General features: G+C 32.9%; 2 protein-coding genes across 2 annotated transcripts; one reads left to right on the forward strand and one right to left on the reverse strand.

Annotated features, from left to right (window-relative positions):
• Nucleotides 1-1,273: 1,273 nt before the first annotated feature.
• Nucleotides 1,274-17,585, forward strand: LOC130649588 (coiled-coil domain-containing protein 96-like). Its single transcript, XM_057455895.1, has 15 exons — nt 1,274-1,713; nt 2,071-2,177; nt 3,086-3,323; nt 9,386-9,477; nt 9,758-9,841; nt 10,327-10,396; nt 11,187-11,301; nt 12,769-12,847; nt 13,329-13,382; nt 14,173-14,238; nt 14,551-14,643; nt 14,979-15,059; nt 15,393-15,449; nt 16,174-16,305; nt 17,411-17,585. The coding sequence occupies exons 1-15, from the start codon at nt 1,473-1,475 to the stop codon at nt 17,522-17,524; spliced, it is 1,623 nt and encodes a 540-aa protein (XP_057311878.1). The 5' UTR covers nt 1,274-1,472; the 3' UTR covers nt 17,525-17,585.
• A 770-nt stretch (nt 17,586-18,355) lies between these two features.
• Nucleotides 18,356-21,744, reverse strand: LOC130649590 (uncharacterized). Its single transcript, XM_057455898.1, has 3 exons — nt 21,725-21,744; nt 20,258-20,406; nt 18,356-18,903 (listed from the first exon to the last, which is right to left on the reverse strand). Exons 2-3 carry the CDS (start codon nt 20,266-20,268, stop codon nt 18,459-18,461), a joined length of 456 nt encoding a protein of 151 aa, XP_057311881.1. The 5' UTR covers nt 20,269-20,406; nt 21,725-21,744; the 3' UTR covers nt 18,356-18,458.
• Nucleotides 21,745-21,822: the final 78 nt, after the last annotated feature.

Raw genomic sequence — 21,822 nt, forward strand, 5'->3', positions numbered from 1 at the left:
CCTTTAAGAGATTGTGTCCCTTTAGATTCTTACTGGTCTAGTACATATAAAAAAGCCAAAACATTTTATTGAAATTTACCTTATCTCATCACATACCCACTTTGTTTTGAAAGCAATAGCAAATTTGCTTATGCAAGTTTTTATTTAACAAACTTCAAGTGGGATAGAAAAACACAGTATATAATGTTTTTAGCTTTTTAAAAAAACAAATGTGTAACACGTTTTAAGAAATATATTATATTTTTAATGGTAAAGGTAAAATACGATGGTATATATTTTAACGACAAAGCAAAAATTTGTTTTTTCATAGAATTTTCCACAACTTCTTTTCATCGCATTGAGCAGCTTTTCATTGCAAAATGTGAGTTACCCATCACAACCAACAATTTCCCTCAAAAAAGTAAAATTACAAAAGAGATTATAAAACTAATTATTGAGAACCATATTATTTTCTCTGCAGCCAATAAGAAGAGCACGATTCACACATGGTAAACTTAAAGGATGCAAGATATGATTACAATCTTGGTGCAATAATACACATCATCATAAAAGGAGGAACCTTAGGAGCAAATTTTTCTCTTTTTTGATAATAGGATAGAGTGTGCAAAAAAGAGCCCTCAGAGAAAAGGTTGACCACTTGTTACTAGAAAAACAGCAACATGCATATAAAAAGGCTCATAAGGAAGATATAAATGATTAATATTCAATTCTTCCGAATCAGAACTTTTGGTCACAAAGTAAGTACACAGATTTTTCAGATCATATTGTTAGTGTAAAGTAGTAAGAACATAACTGATTTGTGGTACAATCTTAAAAACAAGGTTGATTGCAAATCAACTAGGCGTGTCACCCATCATTTCTAGATTGGTTGATTTTGGCATAATGTCAAAGTCTTCCATGATTTAACCATGTATACAGTTTAAGAGATGCATTACTAAATACTTATTTTCACAAATATTTTCAGCACTACACAAATTTGTATGTTATGCATCTTATGTATTATTCTCATTCATATCATGAAAAAGTTTTTTTGAGAATTTGTACTAATTTTGAGACCAAATTTTGACGGAACACTATATATTTTGTATTTATAATTTATGACACAGCAATTTAAGGTGTAATATTTGAGGGTCAGTAATTATCACCTGTTTTTTAAGAATTGTGTATGTTAATCTTAACAGTTTTTTCAATGACGAAATGGCTATAGGTGTGCAACAAATTGCACACCCAAAATTGTTTTGATGGTGCCCAGTCATGCAATTTTTTATTCTTTAATTAGTCTTTCTAAAAGAAATATACTTTTGCACATATGATTTGTTTTGAACAAGGCTGGAGAGCAGCACACTCGATTCTGTTTCAGGGGTGTGTGTGTGTGTACATTATACATTGTAACATTTTCTATTAATGCATTCCATCACTTCCATAGCATTTAATTTTGACCATGAAGTCATTGATTACACAATATCTTTAATATGGATGGTGAAAATACGTCCCTTGTGGTAGAAGAAGAATCAAAGTCGATCAACAATTCAAAAGATGCTGCAGTAAATAAGGGACAAGTGGAAGAAAAAGTTGATGCAATAGAAGGAGAAGTTAATGGATCTCAAGCAACAGAAGGTTTAGGTGAGCTGGTTCAACCTTCTCAAACTACAGAAAATTCAGCTAAACCAGTTCAACCTACAGAAAAGGAAAATGACGAACACATCAAGTCAGGTGAATAAATTTATATGAAATAAATGACTTCAGTAAAATTTTGACACATTTTATCTTATGAAGGGCTATTCATGCATGCATAGTTGCATGTCTATAGCTATTCCTGTTTAGGAGATATCTCCTAAAGTAGAGGAGCCCTAAAAGGTCTTACCTCAGGAGCATTGATTAATGGAAAATTTAGAAGACTATGACTAGGTGGAAATTCTTTCTATAAGATTGATTTAAAAGCAAATAGCCAAATATTTATTAATTTTAATATTTTATTCAGTGCTTATAAGATTAATCACAATCATTTGTGACTAATTTTTACCTCATTTTGTGAAATGTATTGTTCATGACTTCCATACTTATTTTTAGAAAATAAAGAAATGATGGTACCTCCAGAAAATGACACAGAGCAGAACCTAAATGAAAGCGCAATAGATGAAACATTGGAAAGTATAGAAGATGCCGTTGAAATAAATGTATGTTTTATGTTAAAATGTTATTCCTTGTCAACCAAAAATTGTTGTTGTGTCCAATATTCAGTAGTTTTTATCATGGGATTTCAACAAAATCCCTTTAAGCCATGCACGTTGTCAATAACAACAGCAACCATATAGGGATTCCCTTCAAAAAACGAAATCGCAGACACGGATTAACTATGTAGCAGTTTTGCTCTATTTTCGAGACAAGGATAGGCTACTTCAGTAAAATGTTTATGGACTGAAAAGTAAACACTTCAAATTTAGAAATTTATTTCTTTAAATTCATATATCGCGCAGACCATGTGACTATGCTCATTATTTAACTAATACTCTTGCTTGCATTGATGCAACCTTGATAATTATACATACTATATTTTTGAAAAAATCTTCTTCTTTGTCACAAACATACAAAAGTGCCTGTAAATATAATGAGCTACATTTCACAGATAAACCAAAATTCAATAAATAAATTACCAAAACATGTAGCAAATTTTAGAACCTATAAACCAGCCAGCAGAAGCATATTTAAAGAGGTTGTTAATAAAATCTTAGTTGTTAATTTGTAAAAAGACTTGCATGAGGTATAAAAAAAGCCGAAAATCATACAAATTATAAAAAAGTAATTAAGGTAATGCACAGTGCAATTTTTTCAAGAAAAGTCTGTATGTAAACATATACATATGTAACATATATACTTTAATGTGTACAGATAATGTATATGCTTAAATGTAACATTTAAATGTAACAAGTACTTTTGAGTAATAAACTTCTGTAACTCATTTTAAAGTCAATCAAAAAGATTATATAGGTGGCACTTTTGTTATTTTGTCCAATTTAATATACGTACGACAATAGAAGGTTTTTAATTAAAATTCTGTATGGTAAAACTCTCTCATACATTTCAGAAAATTGATGGAGTAATAGGAAAAGATGATGGGCCGTTAGAACCTGTCCCTATTGAAGAATTAGATGCGGGTAGCACACCACCACCTCAAATAGAATCCAATGACATTACTGAAGAGGAAGAGGGAAAGGAAGACCCTAAAGTGAAAGATAAAGGGAATCCTGATGAAGAGAGAAAGGAAGACTTTAAAGTAAATGATGAAGAGAATCCTGATGATGCAATCGCTTTAGAACAAGAAGGTTGGGCAGCCGTATTAATAAGACATATATGAATTAATTACTAAGACCTGTTAAATAGGAATATATATATATAAGACTAACCTGTAAGTTATCTTCGCAATAGTTCTTTCTGTGAATAACGCAACGCTAAATTAGTGTGATTGATTCAACTCAACACTATTGAACACCACTCTGACTAAACACAACGAATTACCAATGATACTGGTTCAACACAATTAAAACCCCACCACCAAGTGATTCTTATTAGTAATCGCCTAAATAGAAGATCAACAATCTCCCTCTATTTTCTTTTTGTTTGGCGTTCAGTTGGTTATTTGAATGTTGAGAGGAATTTATAGCGACTCCTACTCGCTTAGTACAGTGGTCTAGGGGCAAAACTGGCTTTTCACCAAAACCCTCTACTGTACTAGTCTTGGTTAAGTCATCACTACATGTATCTCTCTTTCTTCGTGTGATTACTTGTGTGGAATTTAAACATAAAAATTCTAAAAGATAAAAACTCAAAAAAACTTAATTTTTGAACACAATATTCAAATTTTCATAACTCAACATTTAATTGGTCACTATTATTCTTTATGACCCCTCTGTAGCACATTCATTAAGAGTGTGCTATTTGCTCCTTGTTTTGTTAACACGTCTGCTAACTGATGTTTGGTAGAAATCCACTTCAATTCAATCTCTTTCTGATTGATACTCTGTCTAAGGGAAGCCATATCAACCCTTAACCGTTTGTCTTCCAAAGATTTTGTTGAATGGGCAGCTTCAAACAATGATTTGTTATCTGTATGACATAAGATGCCTTCTAGATTAGTATTCAACACTTCATTTATCACATTCTTCACCCATATGCATGTATCAAAATCATTAACAAGAGCTAGTGTCTCAGCAGCAAGAGTGCTACGCGCAACTCTCTTAATCTTTTTAGAATGTTGGGATCCAATTTCAACTTCTTTACCACTTTATTGGCTCTCATGACATCATCAACTACTGCACAGTTTAGTTTTGTGCTTAGCTGGCACACATCAAATGAAATGTCAGGCCTTGATTGCGATGACATCCAGTTTAGTTGCCCACATATACATCGGAAGTTTGATTGTTCTTCATGTGATAGTTGACGATGTCTGTCTGTTGTGTTTTGAATCTTGACCAGTTCCATACCTGCCACATAGTTCTTTTGGTCATAGTTAATTGAACCATTCGATTGTTGTATATTGACACCATCATATTTGAAATTGGAGTAATCTTCAGATCCAATGAAAAAAGTTTCTCTGATAGGCGAAATGACCTTCACTTGAAAATCATGGGATCCTCCCCATAGAAAATCATCAACATGTATTACAATCAGTCCTTGGCAGCAGTCATCTTGAATCCAATAAAATAATGCTTCATCAAATAAAGACATTCTCAACCCCAAGCCGATTAGCTCTTCCTTCACACGTAGATACCAAGCTCTTGAAGCATCAGCAAGGCCGTATACAACTTTATTTAGTTTCCAGAACACACCTGTTGTATTTGCTTCCTTTGGGGGCTTTATGATAACCTCTCTGTCAATCTGGTTGCCTTGAAGAAATGCCCTCTTGACATCTAAGGTGTGACATTCCCATTCATAGGTTGCTAACATCGTAAGTACAATGCGAAGACTTTCTTTTGAAAAAGTTGGGGAGTCCTTAGTCAGATTTTTGACCTCTTCTTCTTCAAAACCTCTTATGACCAAACAAGCTTTAACTGTTTTGTATCCCTCTATATTCTTTGTTGTGACCACCCATCTTGTGGATATTGGAGATTGACCCTTATCTTCTATGGTGGAGAAAACTTTGTTGTCTTCCCAATTGGCTAATTCTTTATACTTTGCATTTAGGACCTCATCTGTAACAGTTGCTTGAGTCGATAATAGTACTTCTTCAGTTTCGTTTGTCTCAACAACAGGTTGCCAGTCACCCACACATCTTTTGAAATCTAACCAATTTATTTCACCTGTGTCTTCATTTTGGACATTTAAACAGCTACCATACTGTCTGCCTTCTTTTCCTTTTCTGCTCACTTTTCCTGCTCTGCTGTGGACTAATCCCCTTGTCCATTTACTGTCGGGAGTTAGCTTGTAAATGATTTTTGTCTTCAACTTTGGTATTCCTTGGACTGTTGACATTTCGATTGGTTGTGATTTCATTTGTTGATATCTTGTGTGTTGTTGTTTCATTCATTAAGGCACCGTCTGATGTTGTTTCTTTTGTTGTTTGTAAATTTGTTGTTTTCTCATTTTCTGGTTCTTCTGTATTGTTACTGTCAAAATCATCTGCACCAACATATTCACCAAAAACATCATCGCGTTCAAGCGGAATGCAATTGTTCACTTGTGTAGTTGTCACTTCAGTACTCCTTTCCGTGTCTTGTAAAGGTTTTTGTGAATGCAAAACTTGGTCCAACTTCTGCAAGCGACACATGTGTACTCTTACATAACTTCCACCATGTTTTACAAGGACTTGCTTATTCTCCTGTCCAATTACAGTGCCTGGTCCATGCCATTTTTCACTGTCTTTTCTCTTATAAAAAACTCTATCTCCATTGATATATCGCTCATCATTGTAACACTGAACATTATGTCTTAATGCTCTTCGTATACGCTCAGAAGACTCTGCTGCTATAAAGGCTCTTCGTGATGCATGCATTACAGCAAGGTTATGGGCCACGGTTTTGCTTGAAACTGTGTCATTCATAGCTGGCAAATGATCAGTGAGGATGCAGGGATAGTCGTGATTTTTACCATAAACAAGTTGATTTGGTGAGAATCCCTTGTTGTTTGATAAAGAATTCTTTGCACTTATAGCCCAGAATAGTGCCCGATTGTGTGTACATTTTGTGTCTTCAATAATTTTTTTCAGCATTTCCTTAATCATACCATTGTGTCGTTCACATAGTCCATTTGACCAAGGACTTTCAGCTGCAGTTGTTGAAAACTCTATGTTAAACTGCTCACACATTTCTTCATACACTTTGTTAACAAATTCTCCACCATTATCAGCTAGAAACTTCCTTGGTTGACCAAATCGGGCTAACCAAATTTCAAAGATAATATCTGTTATTACATCTTTGTCTTTCGTCTTTGTCAATTTTGCTGATGAAAATCTGGTAAAAACATCTATGATATGGATAAACCATAATGATTGCGAAAGTTGCAAAAGATCTAGAGCCACACACTGGTTAAATTCTGATGACATTGGTAAGCCAACAATAGGGCGCGGTCTTGTTTTTCTGTATTTGATGCACACTTCACAAGAGTTTGATACTTCATCGATGACTTTCATAACTTCACTTCTGTCATTTAAGAAGGAATTAGATGCTTTGATGAGAGATTTTAATTTTTCAGCACTTGGATGGCAAAATTGACGATGAAGTTTAATAATCTTACTTTTTCTTGATTTTGTACTTGCACAAACAAAGGCAACCTGGGGTAACAAGTGGTCATGTTTCTTTCCATCCATCTCTATTATGTTGTTGTTCAAAGGTATGCAATAATGACCTGTAGTGGTAAATTTTAAAGGATGGTATTCTCCAAACATTGTAACCGAATCGTTGATAAAATCTAAAACTGCCTCTGCTTTTTTCATGGAAGCTTGACTCAGTAACAAAGGAATTTCGTTTGGGACAATTTCTGTCTCCAGATAAACTTCTTTTGAGCCAATAATTACTGGTAAGAACACTCTTTTCATAGAACAAACTACTTCACTATCTCCAAATTTAAATCTTATTTGGCTGGGATGCTCTTCGGGCAATCTATCATTTTTAAGATTATCAATAAAACATTGATACCAAGTATTACCACAAACGGTCTTTGTGCAACCACAGTCTAAAACTGCACATGACAGAGTTTCGCCGACCAGAGATTGCATTTCATCTTCTCTGATTTTTGCAAAAAACGTAACCTTAGAATGACTGTCATCTCTTCTAACAACCTCAGGTTCCTGGTTCTCATAAGAGTGTGGACAGTTTGAAGCCCAGTGATATATAGATTGGCAAATATTGCATCTTGATGGACTTCCAGATTGATCGGATGGATTCATTCTTCTATTGTTGGGTCTGGTTTTTCTTCCTGCATATCTCTGATTTGAAGCAGTTGCAGGTCTTCCTCTTCTAAACCTTGAGCGTTGATATCCCCCTCTTTGAGTGAAGTAATTTTGCTTAATTGTATCTGCACTTGCCTGAAGAACTGGTTCTATCTTTACTTCAGTATTTGCTCCTAATGAGGCCACCGTATCCCCAAATATTTTCTTTAACTGCCGTACCATTGCATCATACCGTAGTTCATTTAAAGTTGCTCTTGCTAACTGTTGCTGCTCTGGTGTAAGGTTGGCACTTTGTAGAACTCTATATGCCAACACTCCATCAGGAAGTACCATATTATGTCCTTGGATCTTATGGTATAACCGTTCAAACTCTATAAGATAGTCATTCATACTCATCTCAGGCGGTCGCTTAAATCTTTCAAAGGTTTCATAAGCTAGGTAAGCAGTTTGATTCTCATCTTTTAAATATATTTTGTCCAATCTGTTAGTAATGGCTTTTACTCCAGTTGCTGCACTTATCTGTTCAATGTCTAATTCTAGAACTGATTCTTTAGCTTTTCCTCTTAAGCCCATGAATATAGCTGGCCCTTGTTTTTCTGCCTTTAATTCTGTCAGTGCTTGCCATATTTGCACTTCTTTTTTCCAATCTTTGTAACTCGTCTCTTTGTCTAATGATCGTGGGGGGACCCAAATTTTTGACATTTCACTTTTATTCCTCTGCTACCATTGTTAAATAGGAATATATATATAAGACTAACCTGTAGGTTATCTTCGCAATAGTTCTTTCTGTGTATAACGCAACGCTAAATTAGTGTGATTGATTCAACTCAACACTATTGAACACCACTCTGACTAAACACAACGAATTACCAATGATACTGGTTCAACACAATTAAAACCCCACCACCAAGTGATTCTTATTAGTAATCGCCTAGATAGAAGATCAACAAGACCCTGTTTTTTGATAAGTCAATTTCACTTAACTGCTTTTACTGCTGTCAATCCTCACTTTTTGTTTCAGAAAAGATGTTTTTATTTTCATAGGTGCATTAAAAAACTTTTCTTTTAATCAAAACAACAGGGGAGAGAAATTCCCTTATTATTTTAGCTTACCCTAATGGAATATAAATATTTGTGAGAATTAATTTTTGTGCTTTATACGAATTATTTTAATTGCAAATGTTGTCATTCACAAAAATATATTGTCACAAATTTTTCGAAATTGGTGAAATTAAATTATTCAGACATTTGACTTTTCAGAACCTTGCTGTTTGGGGATAATAAGTCATTGTGTTTGCGCAAATTATCCCTTTTTTTTCGCCACCTGGACTTTGTTTATTCAGGAATAAGTTTTCTTTCACTGACGTGCCAGCTTTTTTAGTAAAAGGTTGTCGACTTTCTACCCAGATCCTGAGAATGAGGATTCCTTTGATGAATTTGATCGTAACATGGACTTGGATATAGATGAAGGACAAAATGCATTCAACTATTTGATGAATAGCCGTAAACTCATGCTACACAATTTTCCTTAATAAAAATATGTTTTATGAGAATATCAGGCTGGGATTGATGGTTAAAAACAATAGGTCCATTGGTTAGAACAACAGCAGTATACGTATAACGACCAGCCTGATTGGAGTTTTATTATTCTGATAAAAAAGTGGGTTGAATAAAAAAAAATATGCCAAATATGTAGTAGAAATTGTCAATTCGCAACAGTAAATTTTCTCGAAATTTATTGAAACTATTTAATCGCAACATTAAATTCTTACGAAATGAAAAACGAAGTTTCGATTCGCAAAATCGCGAAATTAAATTTTCATAAAAATTAATTTTCACAAAACTGTATTCTATTAGATATTTAAAAAAACATTTCCTTTTTAGTAGACTAATTGTCCTATTAAAACTGGTACCCATTAATTTATTTAAATAAAGATATTTTTCATTGTTCTGCTGTATTTTTCCACGAGTTTATTGACTAGTGATATGCTATTTATATAGATGAGATGCTTGTGGAGTCACTTCTTGATGAAACTGAAAGCATTGAGGAACACTCTCTATACGACAGAGAACAACTTTTGCAACAGTATAAGGTATATTATGAACAATATTGATGTTTTTTGTTGTTGCTATTCAACAGAACATCTAACAGAACATATGGATGTATTGTTTAGTTCATTTTGTTAGTAGATATGAATGGTATGAAAATCATTTATAACATATCCTCTAAAATATACAATCTTGCTTTCTGCGAAATCTTGATACCAAAAATCTTCAGCAGGAATTTTTTTGTAAACAAGGTTAAATTTTTTGGAATAAAATCACAAAAAGTTTCACTAAATTAATTTTTTACATAAAACATTGTTACGATAGGAAGCCTTGGAAGAAAGGACAAGGATACAAACATTAAATCAACAATATCAACACAAACTGGCAGAATACTTCAAAAAGAAAAAAGTAAGTGAAATTGTAATGCATCATTTGTGATAAATGTCTACCCATAACTTGTGTGTTGCGTCAGAGCGGTCTTGTGTTATACAAAGGATGCACATATGAAGTGAACATCAAGGTTGGACCATATGTTGTTTATTAAATTAACAATGTTTTAATGGATAAGTTTTTATAGAACAAAAGGAAACAGAACAGATTTTTGTATAATTTTTAACAATATATTGCTTGTAAAGTAAATACTTTGTAAAATATTAAAGCATGTAATTTTTACTGTGGTTCACCCTCCCCAGTTGTAGATCTGATTTTATTGTAACAGGCAATATTTTTTAACCATGTTTTCAAGCTTCTGCAGTATTGAAAATAACAAAGATGGGTCTACGCTTACATTTTTGTCTTTTATAAACCATAAAACAGTAATGAATGTTTTTTTAAAGACTTCTCTAAATACCTATGTAGCACCCTGTTGAAATACTACTGTATTAAATCTTTAGACTGATGACAGAGGGCAGGAAATTGAAAAAAACGTCACTGATCAAGAACAGAGATATCTCAAGTATATATGTAAGTATAAAAGTACCAACAGATTTGTTGGATTTTTCTATATAATCTTGTCTGTCTGTTTTTACCGTAACGTGTCTGTTCTCTGAAACTATAGTATGAGATTTGAATGTGCACAGCGATCATCATTTGCAAAAAATAATAAGTCCCTTTATTTTTATGACAAACTGATTTACTTTTTTTTACTGTAGCTCCACTGATTATTCCATGTATACGTGCTAAAGCCAAAATATGTCGTAACATTAGAAAAACCATTCCCATCGTGTAGTCTAAAATTTAATCTTGGTGTAAGTTGACGCTCCTCAAAAGCAAGGCATTACGTGTTTGCCACGTATTAAAATTTTGGGTCAAAGAAAATCTTTTTTTATTTAAAAGGACAAGGTTGTTCTTTGTATTATTAATGTTTTGTTGCGGTATGAAATGTTGCTCGTAGCTTATAACCATCAACATGCAACATCACCATCTAGAATTCTGCAGCAAAATCGAAATGAATAAAAACATAGTTTCCTTACACTTTTTTTTAAATATATTTTGAAGACTTTATTTGCTGGGTGATTTTCAATTTTTAAACATTTTCATGAGTTTTTAGTTTTACGGGCAGCTCTATTGCGGAAATAATTCATCTTATTCAGACATCTTTCGTTTTAAACAATTCAAGAAACTATAATTTTAGCAAGAAGTCGTTTTCTCAAATAAATTCAAACGTATTTTAGTGCATGAACCAAGTCCTTGTTTGATATCTATTACCAAGTTCTTTCTGTTGAGGAGTTGCTAGTAAACTATTTGTTTGTAGCTAACCTTGAAGAACTGCAAGCAGCAGAAGCTCAACAAGCTAGTAGCATTGAAATCCAATTAGAAGAACTGAAATCGCGATGCCAGGAAAAGCAAGAAAAAGTTGAAGAAACCAGGTTAGTTTAGTTGTTTTTACGGCTTTCTACAAATCCCTTGTCCTTGGTTCGATCAACTCTCAGGTTTTTACGGCTTTCTACAAATCCCTTGTCCTTGGTTCAACCAACTCGCAGGTTTTTACGCCTTTCTACAAATCCCTTGTCCTTGGTTCAATCAATTCGCAGGTTTTTACGCCTTTCTACAAATCCCTTGTCCTTGGTTCAACCAACTCGCAGGTTTTTACGGCTTTCTACAAATCCCTTGTCCTTGGTTCAATCAATTCGCAGGTTTTTACGCCTTTCTACAAATCCCTTGTCCTTGGTTCAATCAATTCGCAGGTTTTAACGCCTTTCTACAAATCCCTTGTCCTTGGTTCAATCAATTCTCAGGCTTTTACGCCTTTCTACAAATCCCTTGTCCTTGGTTCGATCAACTCTCAGGTTTTTACGGCTTTCTACACATCCCTTATCCTTCAACCAACTCTCAGATTGCATTCTTATAATTTGACCATTCAAAATTTACAAAAACTTTCAAAGTCAACAGCTTCTTTTTGGTCTTGGACCAAATGATGCTTTCTTAAACTCATTCGATTTAAAGAAAGAGTTTTTACAGAATGTAATTACACCTTATTTCACAGGTATGGTTCCTAAAGCACCCAATTGGACCTTTTTTTAATCTATGGGTTATTCAATTCTGCATAAATTTTATTCTCATTTTCTGGAGAAAATCGCGAATGTTTTTTCTGTTGTGAAAAAACAGTGAAATAAACAGTGAGAGAAAAGCAGAAGAAAAAAAATTATGGGACGGCGTTTTAATTAACGGATTTAATTAACATTGGAGAAAAAAAAAATTCCGGAAATTTTAAAATTACATAAAAAACCTGGGCAACACTCGATCACTTACTCTTCGTTCAGCGTCCTTGATTCCCCTGTGTTGCCAAGGAGACATCAGGGTTTTTTTTGCAACAGCTTTCGACTAAATAACTGCAAATTGAATAGTACCTGTTGTGTAGGTCGCCTTTACACTATGAACCGGATGGTTTACTGCCACATAAACGTTACAAATGATGTCATAATAACTCACGACTGCCCTGCTCTTATGGAGAAAAAATTCGCAAAGTCATTCTTGTTTACATGCAGGTGAATATTTATCATAGCACATCCGTATTTCATTCTCAACAGAGAATGCTTCACCCCGATTAGACCTCTGATCATGACGGGCGAGTATAATGCGTGTAAGTCATATTGTAGAAGAATGGAAATATTCACCTATGTATACACACCATCCGGATAAACTATCTGAGTTCATCACTAACATATTGCCGCACGAAGTGGAGTAGGTTTGTCTGTGGCTTCCAGTTCTGGGGACCGCGGATCGAATTCCGCTCACTGCCAGGCAGTATGTTAGTGATAAACAAAGTAGTTCTTCTACAATAAGTACCTGTTGTATTGTATTGTCAGTAGAACAGAATACATTTTTATGTTTAGCGATGCATTAATGAATTTTAAATATGAAATTGCAAAAACAGCCATTAACAGCAGATCTGGAAAGCCACTCACGTCAAAGGTGCAGTATGATTGAGTGACCTGTTTGTTCTTAAGAAGTAGAAATAACTTAAAATGATAACAATAAGTTTCGTTTATTGATGTCTCGCATTGGTTTGTGACAGAAACGTACGCTGTTTTTCTGGAGTCCACAAAATTTTATCAAGAATTAATTTATATTTTTTTTAATATAGCTATTTCAGCTAAGGAAAAACAAAAATAAAATTATTGGATAAAGAAATTGTTAATCCTTCTTTGTTCATTTTCAGTGTACACCAAGCAACTAATGTCTGAGTTATACATCGTGGCATATTTTTTTGTAAAAAGATTCTTAAATAACGGCTTTACATTAATGAGATAGATTTTTGAACGTACCATTGAATAGAAAATGAAGATGATAGAATGTTTTTGATAGAACAAGTTTGTAAATTTGTGTCCTGCATGAGAAGCTGCTTTCTGAACTACTTCTGTGTAGGTATCAATATGGTTTGTTTTGAGTTTAGGATGTTGAACAGTATCAAGCACTTGAAGCAAAAAAAGAATTGGAAGTTATTGCGGTACGATGTTTGTACAAAATTATAAAATGTATTAATGCAACTTTTGGGTTGGTTCTGCCCCCGGTCATAAAATGGCCCATATACTAGTCTAAATTGACTCAAACTTAGTACACTTACAGCACGTCATGAAAGAACCAAATAGAAATCCGCAAATTAATTTTTGTCAATTGCGTGAGAATTAATTCCCGCAAAACATATAGATATAGCAAAATATAGATTTTTTGTCTTGTTTAAAAAATGATTCAAAATAAATTTTTTTTTCTGATTTACCTAGAATCGCACATAATATATAATTCCAACAGCAGCAGAAGTCTTATTTTATGTCTTCTACATAAAAAAATAAGAACAGTTGAAAAATGGTAAAAATTAAGAAAGCAGATGACAGCAAATTTATTTATTTTAGCGAAAATCGCGAAATATTAGAACCAAACTTCGCAAAAAAGTATTTCTCGCGAAAATTGAATATAATTTCTAAAACTTTTTCGCGAAAATTAGTTTTAGCAAAAATAACATAACTTAATGTTTTTGCAAATTGTTTATTTGCATTGTTTGATGTTGTTTGCACGTATCCGCAAATCTCATTGCCTTAACTCTATTGTTCTTGCGTTGTAGTCATTTTTAGTGCAGCTTGTTTGATTTTAGATTTATCAGGGGGAAATAATAAAGGGGAGTGTCTTATTTAAAAAAAGGATGCAATTTTTTGTGAATATATATAACTTTGGTGATACTTTCCTAGAATGAGTATCAACAAAACAATCCGAAGTTTTTATTTTATTATTTTTACTTTCAGGTGCGGCTGGAATATATTAAGCTAAAGAATAGATTAAAGAAACGTGAAATTCAACTCAAAGCAAAGGTTAATTATTACAGACTTACAGAATTATTATAAACTTTTATTATAAATGTGCTAAATAAGAACTTAATATTGAAGCTCAATTTCCACTACTCAGTTTTTTAATTTGAAGCAAGACACAGTTTATCATAAAGAAACAAAATTCTAAAATATCTTATTCACTTTGTAATATTTCCTGACGAGACTTGCTTGATTTAAGTTTTAAAAGTGTTATTCTTCAATCCATATTGGTTTTCCCTTCCTTCTCAAGGCTTATGTGTTAAGTATACCCGTAACTTCTATTCTATTCTTTTAATGCATCCTTTCATTCTTCAGGAAGAACTCGCTGAAGGATTGCATCTGATTGATTTTGAGCAGTTAAAGATTGAGAATCAAACGTACAATGAAAAAATTGAAGAACGAAATGAAGTAAGCTGTTTAAAATAATGTTTTTGTGCGGATTATAAGGTATAATGTTTTTTTCTGTGTAAAAAGAATATATTGTTTTAACAATATTTAAGCAAAATGACTATAGTCATTGTTTCTTTTTTAAGCTTTTTATTGTAAATGTATAATCATATATATTCATGTATTTTCATATAGTATTGTTGTATAGCGTGTGATATTGTTTGCCATTACACTCAAGGTCCTAAATTGACTAGTTTTCACGCGAGGAATGGCTGATGTGGCGTCTCAGCAAAAATAGGTAGTTTTTAGACTGATTATTTCTTCTTAGAGCCGAAATGTGTGTTTTTGACATTTAGGAACTTTTGAAGTTGCGCAAAAAGATCACTACGACTGTGCAAGTTTTGACGCATTTAAAAGAAAAACTGCAATTTGTGCAGGTGGGAATGTTTAGTGTTTATTTTTGTTTACTGAGTCAGTTTTTGTTTTTAGTACGGCAAGAGAAGTAGATACCATGTTCACATAATTACTTTAATCTTTTTATTCGTGAATTGAAATGTATCAGGCAGATTCAGTTTTATATTTCATGTACAGAAGCTTCTCATATAAAGCACTTTAGTGAATATGCAAATTATTATTTACAAATATTTGAAATTTAAGTCTTTAGCTAGTTCAAAACTACGTGGTATCTCGAAGGGTCTCTGAGCTCCAGTTACAATACAGTCTTACGAATTGAGAAAGCTGTAAAAAAAGCCACTTATTAATGTTTATAGGGTGAAAATGGCGAACAGAGAGCGAAATTGAGAGACATCGAAGCTACAGTAGCACAGGTTTGCATGTAATCAATTCCTTTTCTATGGGTGCAAAGACATTTTTGTTTAATGAACTTCTGAGGTTTAGTTCAGCAGTGAAAGTTTCTTTTGATTAATCTAAAAATTCACAGATATGATAACTTTAATAAAATTTTTATTATTTTTAAAATAAAAACCCTTGTGTTTTTTTATATTTGCTAAATGTACGATGCTGACCACTAAATAGTACTTAAAAAATTCTACTGTTTAAAAAGTGTACTGTGATTGATCTCTCAAGGCTTACTGTCTCTTAAGGTTTTTTTTATGAGTAATATAAGAGACAAGTCAATATATGTAAACGATGTTGTTAATGGATTTATGTATTGAGAAGGATTTCCTTAAACGTAGCGGTGGATAAATATTTTTTTTACTTTTCCAAGTTTTTTTGGAATGCGGGAACATAAGTCAGTTTAAGAATTGATGACATTAAACGAAAAGGGATTTGTAAGTATGCTAAGCACCTTTTTAGTTTCTATAAATTACAAAAATATTATTTTCAATGGAAACTATAATAAAAATTTATTTTTGGAAAACCAATATACACTTTCAGGGTTTTATTGCCATATAACATCAATTTAACACACTCCTTAAAAATCTGTGGAAAGAAGGTGTTTCTGTGGTTCCGGTCTTGTTCTAAGAGCTAAGCAACACAGGAGAAGTAGAATTATAAAACAAATTTAAAATTTTGTTTGTTCACTTGCAGAGGCGAGATATTCTCACACGGATGAAACAAGTTCGGGACGGCTTGAGAATAGACAACACGAAGCTGAAACATAAATCTGGTTTGCTTGGTAATAAACCTTTATTGAGAGATTTCGAAGTTCGAAAAGACGAAGTGAGTTCTTCTACTGACTGATCTTATCCCAATATGATTTTATGAGTCGTATACGATTTGTCATTGTTATAACTCATGCAATAAATTTTAAAATGCATGTTTTTTTTTAGCCAATGACAGTTTAGAAAACTAAATCCGGCAATTAAGTAAAGGCGAATTTTCACTTACATACTTTTTGCTATGGAACGGAAGAGACAAAAAAGCAAATTTTTTTTTGAAAATTATCATCGAAAATAAGCATCTCCTTACTAATTGTTGTATATTTGTTTTTTATGTCAAAACACCTCACGCGTAACGCTTTCTCCTAATTTTAGCCAGACTTGAGCTCTTTTTTCGTTTTTCTTTTTTCGAATTTATTTTTACTACAAACTACAAGAACCATTGCTGCAAGAACATTCTTTTTGTTCAATTTTTTGCTACCTTTACAAAAGTGAGATATAATTAATCGTATGGCGTACACGACAGAAATCTTGTCATAATACACCACATGAGTATAGTGAATCATATATGATGAAATCATGTAATGCAGATGTTGCGTTATACGCGACTTAAATTCTGGAAAAGGTAGTCCCTCTTTTTGTAGTGACCCACTCACACACAGAGTGGTGTGTCATTGTGATGCAGTAAATACGTCCGTGAGAGGGATGAATGAATTATAAAATTAAAATGTTTGTGCGTCGGCTTCCTTGTAAGAGCTTAAAGCTAACAATTCTGTTTTGTTGATGATTTATTTCCATGCCGTAACTACTTTCGCGTTTCACATAAAAAAACTCTATTGAAGTTATGATACATAACTTCAAATGCAAGTTTCGATGCAAGATTTATAAACTCTAATGCAACATTATGAATAACATTCATAAGATAGTCTTTTCGACTGTGTTTTCCCCTGGTGTTTATTAACAATTTTTCTTTCACATTTATCGTGCATTAATATTTACAAAAAAAAACTCCCAGAGACAAGGCCGGTATTCATACAAGTAATTTTTGTCAATCATTTCGCAACATTGTCAAGTAAAAACTTGCATCTAATGTTCCACTTTTGAGCGCTTTAGCTTTCCGCATAGCGTTGGAAACTGGATTGATTGATCAATTCTCATTTGTATAGGGCGAAGAGCTGAAACAACGTATTCAATTCTTGAAAGAAGAACATATAGAATTAAGCATGGCGCTGAATTCGATAAAGAAGAAGATTGAAAAATCAAGACCTGTAAATTCGTAACATTATTTTTATTGTATTATATTCAAATTTTATTTTACTAAATCGTAAGTTAATCATGTGACATTGTTTTCCGCTTTTATGCTTTCCATATACTGTTTCCTTTTTGACAAAGGTACAACATCTGTGAAAATTGGAAAATTGTTTTAAATAAAAAGGGAAGTGACCATATAATGGTTAGTTGAATCATAAAATTGTGATTTTGTAAAGCGCGCGAGTTAGAAAAGCTCGAGGCCAAAGCTGTACCAAATAAGTACAAAGGCGTTTGTTTTTTAATGAAGAGAAATGAGTCAAAAAAAAGTAGTACTGAGTCTCCTTTGAGAAGTTTACATTATATTCACCTTGTGTAAACAAAGCTGAGCGAAACTCCAAAGCTTCTTTTTAAAGCAGATATTGTCGCGTTGATAGCAGATATTGTCGCGTTGATAGCAGATATTGTCGCGTTGATAGCAGATATTGTCGTGTTGATAGCAGATATATTCGCGTTGATAGCAGATATTGTCGCTTTTATAACAGATATATTCGCGTTAAGTTCATGTATGGACAGCATCTATAAAGTTACCCATTATTACTCATACTTAGAACTTTTGTACTTGATCTGTTGGGTACAAAATCCTTAATAATCAACAAAATATTTAAAAACGGGAGTTTTTAACCAAAATACTGCCAGGCAACTAATTATCAATTAACTAGTTAGTTTGTACACAAGTCCACGTATCCGTACGATTCATGAGATATTAAGATTTTTTTTCTACCGTACATGTTCCGGACGTCGCTTTTACAGAGGGGCATCGGTTGTTTTTTTTATGATGATAAAGAAAAATTAGGCAAATATACGACACTAAAGTTATTTCCAGATTATTAAAAATTCCATTCCATAATGAAATACGTACAAGTTGTTGTTTAATTAAACAAATTTGTGTTTTTTTTAAAAACACTATTCATCGTCTTCACTACTAGACACCAAGTCTAAGTCATCAAAATAATCACCAAGATCATCGACATTATCAGTAAACTTGAAGTTTTCAAATTTGTCAATTTTGTAACTATAGTCGTTCAAAACCATTTCTTTTTTGAAAACATAAATATCTTGATTATCGATCTTTATCTTCTCCAGAGATGGATCGTCAATGGGAATCTTTACTTCAACAAAACAATCTACTTTGCCCATATTTTTTAATCTACTTTGCATGGGCTTGGTCGAATCATAGTTATTTTGAGCAATGGTTAGTTTGTCATATCGTGCTGGATTCATGGAAGTCCAATATGATCCCTTTCCATGCCGAGCATGTATTTTACGCGTGGACATTTTCACACATTTTGATTTGTTGATTAGATCTGCAAACTTTGGCGTTGTGTAATGATACAGAGTTCGAAAGATTCTACGAGAAAAGTGAAAGTTAGTCAAGAGAAATTGTTACTTCTTCCATTACAATTCCCATGATGGAAACGATCCTAATCTCTGGATGTCAAAGACGCTATGTAGATCCAACCCGTCTATGAAATACATGCAAAAAATGTGCTAGCATAGACAATATGACTTAGCTGTAAAAACGTTTTAGGAGAAGTGACTGTGTCCGTTTCCTCGAATTACAAATATTTCATAATATTGTAGTTTATAATGTTTTAATTTTGAGATCATATTCATATTAATAATAGCAATAAAAAATATAAGGAGATCTTTTTATAATGAAAGAGAACTACTTTGTTCATCACTAACATACTGCCTGGCAGTGAGCGGGATTCGATCCGCGGTCCCCATAACTGGGAGCCGCAGACGAACCCACAACACTACGTGCGGCAATATGTTAGTGATGAACTCAGATAGTTTATCCGGATGGTGTGTATACATAGGTGAATATTTATCATAGCACATCCGTATTTCATTCTCAACAGAGAATGCTTCAGTGCCAGGCAGTATGTTAGTGATGAACAAAGTAGTTCTCTTTCATTATGACTTACACGCATTATACTCGCCCGTCATGATCAGAGGTCTGATCGGGGTGAAGCATTCTCTGTTGAGAATGAAATATGGATGTGCTATGATAAATATTCACCTATGAGATCTTTTTACATGACTATTATTCAACCTCGTGCCCAGGGCTTTTTCTCTCTTTCTGACAATCTATTCTTATCGCCGTCCGAGATTGTTAGAAAGACCAAAATAACCCTGGGGACGAGGTTGGGTTATTCCGCCAATAAAAAACAGTAAAATTAGAAATTCTAAAAAGTTAACATAAACGAGTCATCAAAAAGAAGATTTGTATACACATATATACAAATATGTAAAAACTAATAAAAATAGACATATTATACTCATCCTTGGCTAAAGACAACGTAGTGGGCTAAAAAGAAAGAAACTACCAGGGAATGTTCATTGAATTGGTGTGTGTATAAATTTCTATCTTAATCATAAAATGCTTGATTTGGTGGTAATAATGTTACTGTTAAATTCTAATTTTTCAAGCAGAGGTTAATAAGCATAAAAAAAACGCGTTTAACCAGGTTGTTTGTTTGCTGTATGAAGTTTTTACTTTTTATAAAGTATCAGTTGAAAAATGGCGGCGGTACATATAAAAAATAATAAGAAGAATTCGAGAAAGGTTTATTGAAAGAATGTCAGGGTTAATTTAAATCAATCGTTCATGGTTTCATCCCGCTACGAAAAAAATAAAGAAAATAAAAATAATGTAAGAAACAAAAACAGCAACAAGGAATTAAAACATGAATACGTACTTGGTTTCCATTTTTAATTCCAGTGTTATTCTTTGATAATTCCGTATGTAGTTGCAGAAACTGAAGCGAACATTCACGACACTGTCATAATAGTCAACACTATGGAGATGATAAGTATCTCCCAAAGATTTAATTACTTTAGCACGATTCTTAGAAAATAAATAAAAAGTAAATATTTGTGGTTATTCTAAAATGACAAGTAAGTTGTTTTTCTAAGAAAGAAGGTACTTTGATGAGCTAAGCTTTTTTAAATTGATTAAGATAAATATCTCTTCAGCCAAAATTGCAACTGATTGACGTCACAGCTGAAATATTTTCTTCATACGAGCTTGTGATAGTGGTTAAAAACATCTGGGCAGCGGGTGGGTTTAACATCCACACTTGTTTATAACGTCAGCAGTTTAAAAATGCAATTGGTCCACAAAGTACAAAAGTTTTCTAAATATTTTTTTTTTCATCATATACCCCAATATATGTTGGAAAGATATCAAAAGAATTCAGCAGTAAAATCGCATGTTCAAAAAACCTTATGCCTATTAAAAGAACGTGTGGGCACTTCATGCACAATCTATCCCTTCACCTCTAACCCTGCAGACACAATAGGGTTATAACAAAAATCATTAACACAAATATCATATTCTTGATGTTTTTAAATTCTACAATTTTGTAAAAGTAATGGTAAGGTCTATTTCTTTTGAGTAATTATATATGCCTCTGATTTTGATTATTAACAAGCTTTCTTGTGTGTTAAGAGCTGCTTGATGCGTTTTGTAATGAAATAATAAAATTTCTATCATTTCCAATATGTTATTTCTTGGAGAAAAAAAACCTTTCTCCATGCTTTAAATATATTGAATTTTCTATTGCTTTTAAATTCAAAAGAATCCGAGCACAAATTGCTCGAACATGCCTTTTTTGCAACAAGTTGATCAAGTTCTAAAATCTCCTTTATTATGGACCAACTCGGCGTCGATCAAAATTTGTATGGAAAATATGCTGAATAAAAAGGTTAGCAAGAAGTTTAGAAATATGTTTCAACTTTAGTTATTAGGCTACTTTTACAAGTTAGCGTTAGGGTTAGGAAATTGTATAAGTTGCTCCGTGCAAATCACTTTTGATAAATGTCGCGCAAGTTCAGAGGTTGTTATGTCTGACAGCGAAGAAGCAGCTTAATAAAAAATAAATTCAACATGGCAACACAAAAATTAAACTTTACTTTCGTTGAGAAACTAGAAGCTTGCTAAATACAAAATTCAACTTTACACAAATTGTTTTGAACCATCTTGGTACAATTTGGCAATAATTTTTTAAGAATTTAGGAATATTCGCAAATTTCTGGGTATCGACAGAAATGATTACCGTGTGCCTAAACTAAACAAGCATTTGAACATTTGGATGAACAGTTCTCCACTTTCCTTCAGGTTGCTATTGTATTCTACTTTTATTTTAAAAATATATAAAGTATACCCACTGCTGTCTCTTTTCTCGAAGCTTTAGAAAGAAAAGAAAATATGTTTTCTCACACTGTGAGAAATATAAAACTTTATGTTTACGTTATGTTTGCG

Source organism: Hydractinia symbiolongicarpus, chromosome 7, assembly GCF_029227915.1.
Source record: "Hydractinia symbiolongicarpus strain clone_291-10 chromosome 7, HSymV2.1, whole genome shotgun sequence".
Lineage (NCBI taxonomy): Eukaryota > Metazoa > Cnidaria > Hydrozoa > Anthoathecata > Hydractiniidae > Hydractinia > Hydractinia symbiolongicarpus.

Coding starts and splice junctions, on each gene's coding strand:
- LOC130649588 (XM_057455895.1), top strand. CDS start 1,473: ATGGATGGTGAAAATACGTCCCTTGTGGTAGAAGAAGAATCAAAGTCG. Junction 10,397..11,186: donor GAGATATCTCAAGTATATAT/GTAAGTATAAAA, acceptor ATTTGTTTGTAG/CTAACCTTGAAGAACTGCAA. Junction 15,450..16,173: donor TCGAAGCTACAGTAGCACAG/GTTTGCATGTAA, acceptor GTTCACTTGCAG/AGGCGAGATATTCTCACACG.